The sequence below is a fragment of the Thunnus albacares genome, chromosome 16 (assembly GCF_914725855.1).
Source record: "Thunnus albacares chromosome 16, fThuAlb1.1, whole genome shotgun sequence".
In the NCBI taxonomy this organism is placed as follows: domain Eukaryota; kingdom Metazoa; phylum Chordata; class Actinopteri; order Scombriformes; family Scombridae; genus Thunnus; species Thunnus albacares.
Window position 1 is genome coordinate 22,219,180 of NC_058121.1, and position 10,442 is coordinate 22,229,621.

The following is a 10,442-nucleotide window of genomic DNA, read 5'->3' on the forward strand; positions in this document are numbered from 1 at the left end:
GATTTGCAGTGACCCTTCCCTCTAAGGGGACAAGTGGACCCAAACCATGCCAGCAAAATGCCCCCCAAAGCATAACAGAGCCCCCAGACTCCCTCACTGTAGGGGTCAAGCACTCAGACCTGTACCGGTTTTTCCTTTAATTTGTCATAATTCAAGAGAATTTTCAGGTGAATTTACTGTTCCTTTAACCTGTTTACTCTTTAATGGGTGTACGTGTTGGAGGAGGACTTTTTATTGCTACAAATGCAATAAACGGTGAAATAACACACCAACGAAGTCAAATTTAAATTTTTATTTGTTAATGTTACCTATAAATTCTGTATTACTAATGAGCTTAAAGAAGTACACATCAAAATGTTACACAGTATATAGCCAACAAATCTATATTTCTTCAATTTTTTTTAAAAATTTGAAAACAAATGTAATTTTTGCTATGATGAACCAGAATCTTTACCATTGAACACATTTAGTTACTTTTTGGACTCGAATGAAAGATTATGTATTGTGTAAAACTAACTATAATGTTAAATTTGAGTGTAAAGATGTCATTACACATTTTGAACATGACAAATATAACATTGTTAACTTATTGATTTTATATGGTAAATTTCACACACATAAATGCAAAATAACAAAAGTTACCCCTGATTTCACTGTTATTAATATGCACTGTCCCTGCCAGGTAAAGTAATAAAATTAAATTAAATAATAAAAATTAAATTCTCAAATTTATAAACACTAAAAAAGTAATAAAACTGTCAAACTGTACAGTGAACTCTTAAAAGAAGAATAACGTATATTTTTCTTATCATAATTATACATCTATCAAGTTTATTTACCCCAATTTTGTTTTTATTATTTTTTATTTGTTTATTTATATGAATTCATATTCTTGTTTCTTTGTATACCATTATGTTGAGCACTGTGTATATATACAGTCAGACGAATATAATGTTTGTATATTTGAATGTTTTCTCAATAAAGATTGGGGGGGAAAAAATCTGTTCACGACCCCAGGGATCGTGTCTTTATGGTAATCTTAGATTGTGGAACTCTCGCGAGATTTGAACACGTTGTTTCTTTATTGTGCGTGTTGTTTGTCATTGTACAAAACAATTATGTTTTATGATGTGACAGCGCTGTGGTTTAAATCTAGTTAGGTTTTAGGCACAAAAAAACCCAAAACACTTGTTTAGGGTGACGAAAAGATCATGGTTTCGGTTCAAATGATCACTCTCGCGAGATCTTTCACAAATCTAGGGTTACCATGTAGACACACACCACGGTTACCAGGGACCTTGAACTTAAAACAATGACAGCCTCTGCCAGACCGTACCACATTATTGTTTTCGGTGCCTCTGGGTTCACCGGGCAGTTTGTTGTGGAGGAAGTCGCCCGATGCGCCACTGAGAGTCCCGGAGGCAGCTCTCTGAAATGGGCCGTGGCCGGGAGAAGCAGACAGCGGCTGGAAGAAGTGTTGAAACGCGCCGCGGGGAGGCTGTGTATGTGTTTGACAGGGTGTAACGATACTGTAGCTAACTGAGACAAGAGTGTTTGCTGTCAGCCTATGAACTGCCGCAGGATACTGTACTCACTTGACTGACAGAGGCAGTAGAGTTGTTGTCGTTGTTGTTGTTGTTGTTGTTCTGGTTTGATATGTAGCTATAAGTAAACAATCCTGAACTTGACCTCTAAGTTCTTGTTTTGCTCCAAACCTGCTAAGACATGACAGTAGGTCAGGTCACTGAGGAGTGAAACACACTGCTGACTGACTGATAAAAGGGACATTTTTTATTTTATGCTGTATATAATAATGATAATGATGACAGCCTTTATTTATATCATGCATAACACTTTTACCACATACTCACAAGAGCACTTAAAATACACGATAAATATACAATTTACAAGAGAAAGTGAATGAATAGAAATACAGCAATTAGTTATATGAATATATTGTTAGTAATAAATAAAGATGGCCAAAGAATGCCTTTCAGACTGCCTACATTGTATGTGGTGGTTTTGACTTTTACATTAAGGTCAGTCAAACCTTATCACTCACTATTTTCCCTCTTTTTGTCAGCGATGCCCGAGTTGAGGACAGACATTGAAATAATAGTTGCTGATGTGTCTATTGAGGAATCACTGGCCATCATGTGCCAACAAGGCCAGGTGATTCTCAACTGTGTAGGACCGGTAAGTATTTTATCTAGGTGTTATCAGGGGATAAAACTTTGAGTTGATACATCACACAAGTGGTTAACATGTTTGATGCCTTTCTCATCTCAGTACAGGTTTTACGGTGAACCAGTGGTCAAAGCTTGTATAGAAAACGGAGCTCATTACATAGACATCTGTGGGGAACCTCAGGTAGGTCGTTAAATGTCCGTTTCCATGTTTTTCAAGCTGTTTTGACACACTGTGTTTGTCTCACAGCTTGCAGTGCTCATTACTGCACTTCAAGTAGACTGATAAGGTCTATTTTGCATCTGTGACTGTGCGTCTGTGTGCAAACATTCAAATGAATCTTGTTTTTGTGCATATGTGTGTGTCCTGCCCTCAACAGTTCCTAGAGCGCATGCAGCTAGAGTACCATGCTAAAGCCTTGGAGAGAGGAGTGTATGTGATTGGCAGCTGTGGCTTCGACTCCATACCCGCAGACCTGGGTGTTCTCTACACACAGAGGCAGTTCAAAGGTAGGAAAAAAAAAAAGGGCTCATCTGGTAGTTAAAAGAACTCGAGTCTGTGTCTGTGAATCAAAAGCCTGGAAATAGTTTGTTCATTGAACAGGATGAAAAGTTAAATAGTTTGATGTGCTGTCTGAGTCCTCAGTATATAAGGGTGTACAACACTAGACTGAGCTTAATGCCTTTATATTGGATTGTCATCTTGTTTGCAAGGAATTTTGTTTATTTTTTATATTTTCTTCACAATTTCCACATATAAAAAATACATTTTTCATATCAAAACTCTACCAAGGAGAACAATAAATTATATGCTTTTTATTGCTGTTTATACAAAGGCTAATAGTGGTAAAACATCTTTTTCTATTGTTAAGTTGAACTCATGTATTTGACTGTATTTTATATACTTAGAATTTTAAAGGATAGCGTCACAATTTTCCAGGTTTTTTTTCAGGTGTCCATATGACACTGGCTATATACTGGCTATTAAAAGATCCCCTTCAAATGTGTCATCTTGTGCAAAAATGCATTTAAAAGTTGATGTGAAGCTTATATGAGGCTTCAGCAGTCTGAGTTAGTCATATCAAGTGGATATCTGACACATTTACAGTCTTTTTAGCATCAAATTCCCTCTTTGTGTTTCCTTGGACAGTGTTTCCCTGTTGAGCTGTGGTGGAAGTATAGTAACAAAAAGAGGGACGTTGGAACTAAAAAGACTTTAACGTTGAAAGATTTCTACTTGATTTGACTCATTTGGACGCTGAAGTTTCATATTAGCTTCAAATAAACTTTTAAATACATTTTTGCACAGAAGTGTGGATTTTGTCCCCCATCACTCAGATTGTAAATGCATTATGAAAAGATCTTCTGATGGTCAGTATAAACAAGAGGAACGATTACAGCAAGAAAAACATGTTTCAATGTTTGTTTGGGATCTGACTGTTATTGTAAGACAGACTTGAAAAATTGTGATCGTCCTTTAACTGCAAGTTGTGTGTGATTTGTTCTGATTTCAGGAACGCTGACAGCAGTGGAGAGCTTCCTGGCAATTACCAGCGGGCCTGAGGTAGTCTGAACAACTACAGCTTCTGCACTGCATGATGGAAAATGTAGTCACTTTATCTAAACTTTAAAAAGTAAAGTGATGGGTGTTTTGTTGTAAGTTTGATATAATCGCAGCGGTAGTTAAGGATGTGACTAATCACACTCAGTAAATATCAACACAGGCACTCAGTGAAAGTACATTTTAGATTAAGATATCATATATTTACACTACTATAACTGAGTGCGATAGTAGAAAAGAAACAAATTCCTAAAACATGACTCTCAGCAAACACTAGTCTGGATCATGAAGTGAAGGAATGGCTGACTGAGGCTACTCCAAATAAAACTTATGTGCCGGGTCCAAGAAAACTAGCCCACCACAGGTGACCTGTCAGAATCACAAATCCAAAGGTCGGGTTCAATCCCAACAGTCTCTGTATTCCTACGTAGACTCAGGTCACTCGAACGTGTCAATCAGTAGACATTAGTCGTCTATTCATATTGAAGCTTCAATGAGGAGAAATGAAAGGGATGTTTGGTTAGCGTTGGTTTTCTGCACCATGACACAATTAAAAGTGTTCTCAACCATCGCAGGGGTCGTCCGGCCACGATGCCACGTGGCAGTCTGCTGTGTACGGCTTCGCAGATAGCGGATCCCTCCGCCAGCTGAGGAAGAAGTTTGGCCACAAACCGCTGCCTGTGCTGGGAGCCAAAGTAAAAAAGAGGTAAAACTGAGCAATTACTGTCTGGCAAAATCTCCTTATTTTGAGTAATAGCTTTTTTATTGGAATGTGGGGCTTGGCAGCGATAAGTCACAAAATGGGGTTAGGTGTGTCCCTCAGTGCACAGCAGGGAGGGATTTTCCCACCGAAACTGATGTATGTTTTTTACATTTGACCTACATTTCAGTAGTTTAATTCCAAATTGAAAAATGGAACATTATTCCAATTGTAATACCTTAATTTACAACATAGTGCTGTTTGAGCAAATGCAATCATCACCAAATAACGTTGTGGTGCAAATGTTCTGTTTAAAGATGATAAATAAAATGATGTTTTGGAATGAAAACCTTCTTTTTGACTTGTTAGATTTACTCTCAGCACCATAAACAACTGTAAGCCATTATTTAAAAATACAGCACATTTGGAGGTAAAAAGCTTTCGCGAGATAGCTGCGATTTGCAGACTATTACTGTCTGGCAGACTGACTTACATCCAGTGTAATGAGATTTTATTGGAACGTGGAGCCTGGCAGGGATGGAGAGGCGGATTTAGAGGACTATCAATGGATGAAATGAGCTTGTGTTGAATATTACTGTGCTGATGCTGCAAGCCCAGAGATAGATTTGGTGAGTCCACACTACTTTTCTTTATCTCTGTGTAATTTGTGCATATGTATGTATGTGTGTGTGTGTCCAGGGGTTTTGTGTTTTTCAGCAAGGAGATTGAGCAGTATGCCATCCCGTTTATGGGTTCTGACCCCTCGGTAGTAAAGAGAACCCAGCGTTTCCTTTACGAGGAGGAGCACCAGTCACCAGTAAGATCCCATAATGACACAAGAACTGAGACCATGGGCCCAATTTTTGTGAACCTGGTGTGCGGCGCAGATCGCAGTCAAGTGCGCCCTGCACAGTGAGAGTGGGTCCAGTGCACTTTTGGTATTTTTGTGGCTAGGTGTGCCAGGCGCACCTCAATATGGGGTGGGATCAGAAAGAATACATTATCATACATTATAGGTGGGCGTGTTGGAGGCTGTGACAATCGTGATGTCATGCTGGCAAGAGTATATATATTATATTATATTTAAGTTGAATTCACTTTTCTGGACATGCTGATGATCCAGTAATCACCATGTTTCTATGTGTAATAATTTGGGATTTAAATCTGCATCATAGTGATCCATACAATAACCCCCTGCAGTTAAATACCACTGTATACCACAGATTTCACTGTTATACACTGTATAGACATTTTGGGAACAAAATAGTTGTTTATTTAATCTTAATATTGCAACATACACACAATCCTGAAAATGATTCACAAACGAATTGAGATTTTTAAGATAAAACACTTTTACATAAATAAAATGTCACGTTGCTCTTTGCAGCCACACGTTTACCTGTATTATGACTGAAATGCAGAGCTGCAGGCCAACAAGTTTGGTGTGCATATAAGCATAGAGTTTTCTGTGGTTATTTTGCAACAATCTGGGGCTTATTGCACAAAATTTAATCAGCAGATCTGGCGTGTGGAACTGTGGCTTAACAGCACACAACATCATCCCAATAGAGACTGCAGTTGACGTCTTCAGCTGGCTGTAAAGAGGAATCTAGCTGTTGTGGATGACAGATGCTGTGCAGAATCACTTGTTAATTATTAATAATAATTATTTAGTCTTGCAGGTATCAATGTCATAACCAAACAAAAAAAAGTAAAAGGAAAGTGGAGCAAAACATGACTTTGTCTGATTTCAGGGAGGATTATATGAGTGCACGTTCACCAAATAAAGTGACAAAATATTGTGGAACAGTAGTGAGCTTTCGATCTGCTCTTAGCAGGCGAGCGGAGGCGCTCTCGTTCTTGGCACCAAGATTGAGGAGTCCCACTGGATTGAGATCCCCAAGATATCAAACAATTGAGGAGCTAACCTCAGTGCGCAGCAGGAAAATAGCAGTTTGCCACTGTGCTTTGCGCCCTGCGCCGGCACAAAATTGGGCCCCATGTGTCTCCTTATTTATTATAGTGTTGTAGTTAAAGCTACCTTGTAGAATCCTCTTTTAAACACAAATTTGTTGAATGCATCTTCTTACTTTTGCTACTGTTTTACTACTGACTTAATTTAAACATTTACAATGTGAACAAATTTAACTATAATCTGTGTTATATGTTATATTATTAAACTGCACCTGCATCGGTAACATGTTGGCTGTGATGTTGATGCAGCTCAAGTGCAAATTGCAAAAAGAGATTTAAAGTCCCATTGAGGTAAGAAATCTCTTTTGCAGGGGAGACCTGACCAAGACAGCTCCCCAAACTATATCTGCAATCATTTTAACAAGGTTACAACGACCCCATCCTTCAAGCTAATGTGAATTTTTTTCCTCATCTAACAGCTCATTGTGCTCTCCAACCCTGGGGTATCAAACAACACTTGACAACACTTCCATGTAATCAATAATTTCGCATGCCCTGTTCGAGGCATTAAATAACCAGCCATGCTTTGAAATGTCTCGCTATGCCTGAGCGTGCCTCAGGACCAGAAAGATTAAGAACCAATAATATCTCTGCACTCTCCGTGTCCCTCAGGAACACAGTTTGGTACGCTGCATTAAATGACACAAAGAGTTTTAATATTTAGCACACATACTCCTCTTTATCTTGACTACGTGGTGGCCTCTGCATCCTGGCTATGAAAAGCAAAAACCTGTTTCTCCCTCCTGTACCTGTAACTAGGTCAGCCATTCCAGCAGCTGTCACTGTTTTGATCACAGCCAGAGATGTGGGCATTAATGAAACTATCTCATTATGTTGTTTAGGCCGCCATCTACCAGTTGAGTGGAAATATGATGAGTCATCTGTAGTGATTCATCACTTTCCTCCCCGCTGCTCATTACTCCCTTTGACATCTCATCAGGCCCTCCCTCCCTCCTTGGTTGTTTCCCTTTTTCTCCTCCTTCCTCCTGCCTTAATCTGATTCTGTATTTCCTCTCACTCTCCTACCTACATCTATGTCCTCTTCCTCACCCCTGCTTCCTTACTCCTTTACTTCTACAACCCCTCCTCCCTTTTTTTCCTTTTTTTATCACTTCGCTTTTATCTCTTATCCATTCATCCGTGTGTCTCCCTCCTGTCCTCTCAACTCACCACTTTCCCTTCATCTCTCCTTGTCCTCCTCACCTGCATCTGTTATCTTTTACCTTTCTGTCACCTTTAATTTCCCTTTTTTTTATCATCTACATGTTCTCCCTGTCCTCCATTCACAGATCCAGTACAGTGCCTACGTCGGGGTTGGTGGCCTCTTCTCTGTAGTGAAGCTCTTCTGTGGCGGACTGCTCTTCTGGTGTCTGGTCAAATTCAGCCTGGGCAGGAAACTCCTCACCACGGTAGCTACATCATTCCTCAGACAACCTCTTTTTTTTAATCGTCTACCTTTGCATTTGCTGCCCAAAGCAGATAATCTCCTCTTGGACGTGGATTTAAGGCAGGAAAAATCTTAAAGACTTCAGATGGTTATTCCAAGCGTTTGAATGTGGATGAATGTCACAGTTAGGTGTGGGTGTTTAGCTGAAAGGCTTACACACAGCTACTCATGTTAAACGCAGAAGTAGACTTTGGCGTCAACTGTGATACTCTGATGCCTGCAAGTAGAGAAATATTTCAAAACAACATGGATTATACAGTTAAAACGTTTCATTTATCTGCACTGCAATTCAAGCAAAAGCAAAAGGAGGTATGGAGTGTAAATGGAGTCAGTATATTGAATGTTAATTTGTAGAGTCGTGTACAAGTGACTGATATTCGGTTTCTGTCTTTCCCAAAGTTTCCGCGGTTTTTCTCCTTTGGCTTGTTCAGCAAGGCCGGTCCAACCATTAAGCAGGTAAGTGAGTTGATTTAAGTACATTAACAGTTCTGCCTGCTGCCTGAGCAGCTTGCAAAATGGATTTAATTTACATTTCATGCATTTGGGAGCTCTGAAATCAAGTGAAAGCAAGAACATATGTCGATGTAATTAAGGTAGTATTGCTAATGTAAAAGTGGTTGTAATGAACCACTGCTGTCTTTATTTTACAATTCTGTCTCATACTGTATTTAAAAGACAACGTGCTCTGTAGTAACAACTATTCTCTGGTGACCTCAAACATGTATTGATGTGTTGTATTGTCCAGTATGTCGTGCTGTTAAACCCTGTTTGATTCTCATCGATTGGTCCACCCAGTCAGTCGCTCGCTCATTCAGTTAATCTGTCGTCACTCATTCTCCCCTCTCAGATAGAAGACACCTGTTTCAGCCTGACGTTTTTCGGAGAGGGCTACTCAGAGGGCACGGATCCCTCTCAGGGCCGACCCAACTCTAAGATCTGCACCCAGGTCATAGGAGCAGGTAGGAGCACCACACGTGGGCTAATGTCATTATATGCTGTTGTTTACATATTGTAAGTAGTACCTTGAAACGGTATTTTGTGAAGTCAACAATATTTTGGAAGATGTATGGACATTTCTGCTACTCGTTAGCTTCATGTTAGTGTGTTTGTTCTTCACAGAGCCTGGTTATGTAGCGACAGTGTCTACTATGGTACAAGCAGCAGTAACCCTGCTGAATGAACTGCACTCTCTCCCCAGGAGGTCAGTTTTTCCTTTTCTCATGCTACTTTTACCTTTCCCCCTCTATAAACGGAAAGATTTTGCATCTTTCTGTGTAACATACAGTCTATGTTTGACTATGTCTTTGCCGTTAAGCACTATCCCACCTTTTCTCTTCATGTCTCTGTTGTTCTTGGCAGGGGAGGGGTGTACACTCCAGGAGCCGCCTTCTATAAAACCAGTCTCATCGACCGCCTCCATAACCACAGCATCAAGTTCTCAGTGAGAAACTACTAGTAGCCTTTTAACAGTGGCCTCTGTAAAGGCCGCTCTGCAGTCACAGCGTACTGTATTTGTACCGATATTCACAGGAGATGTTGACTTACCTGTCATTCAGTCAGCAGTACCACACTGTTGTTTGCTGGTTTTGGGACATAACCAGTAATTCATCAGAGGTCAGTGTGCTGTGACAATCGGTAACTAAAACACTGAAGGACACTTCAGAAAACACTGTACACCCACACTGACTGCCACCCACTGAGGCCAGTTGTGCCTTTGCTGAAAATGAAATGACCTTGTGTTTTCAATCTGGGTGAATAGAAATACTTTTTCATCAGTAGACAGTTTTTGTTTCTCTTGTTTTACTGTTTTGCCAAATGAAGAGATGAAAATATATCTCTGTCAGTAAAGTTGATTACACCAGACTTGTCAGCTATGCACTTGTGAAAATATGCAATGTAGTTTTTTAGCAAACTTTATCTAGTCCATTAAGTTTTGTATTATAGACAGCAGGTAAATTTGTACTTACTGTACAAAAAAATGAAAAAACACTTAACTTGATATTCGAAGCTTTAAAAATGATGATAATTACAAAATATTTTACTGTATATTTGTTTTATTATATATTTTAAATATGATTTTCAATCAATCATGTAATAAAGCACTACACAGCCTCATTGTTATTGTGTCTCACAGTTTAATTCAGATTAAAGCATCAATCTGAACTGGTATTCCGCACCATTTCCACCCAACGTGGTCCACATGGTTCATATTTATATTATTATATTATTATATTCATATATCCCGAGTCCTGCATGTAGTTAAGTTTTAGTTAATTGTTAATGAAGACACAGCATTGTGTCTCATTCTTCATGTCACTGTTAACTTTTTCAATATTAATCCAAGACCTTGATCCTTCCCTAAACTTAAACAACTACTGTGAGTGCCTGAACACAACCATAAAAAAGTTCTACCATGCTTTATTTGCTACGAGTGGATATTTTATTGCAAGAGTGGATATTGTAAGTAAAACAAATTAAGCATGTTTTGAATTGTGTTTTACTGATATGTGTTAATATTTTGCTACTTGGCAGATACCTCTATTAATGTTTCCTAATTATGAAAATATGTTTCTT

The 10,442-nt window shown here is 39.0% G+C and overlaps 1 protein-coding gene across 1 annotated transcript; it reads left to right on the top strand.

The window, feature by feature from the left end:
• Positions 1-1,125: 1,125 nt before the first annotated feature.
• LOC122965518 (saccharopine dehydrogenase-like oxidoreductase) lies at positions 1,126-9,983 on the top strand. The gene is made up of 12 exons (XM_044329645.1): positions 1,126-1,502; positions 2,084-2,196; positions 2,290-2,370; positions 2,567-2,696; positions 3,701-3,750; positions 4,323-4,453; positions 5,147-5,264; positions 7,711-7,830; positions 8,268-8,324; positions 8,716-8,827; positions 8,988-9,069; positions 9,228-9,983. The coding sequence occupies exons 1-12, from the start codon at positions 1,313-1,315 to the stop codon at positions 9,322-9,324; spliced, it is 1,281 nt and encodes a 426-aa protein (XP_044185580.1). The 5' UTR covers positions 1,126-1,312; the 3' UTR covers positions 9,325-9,983.
• Positions 9,984-10,442: the final 459 nt, after the last annotated feature.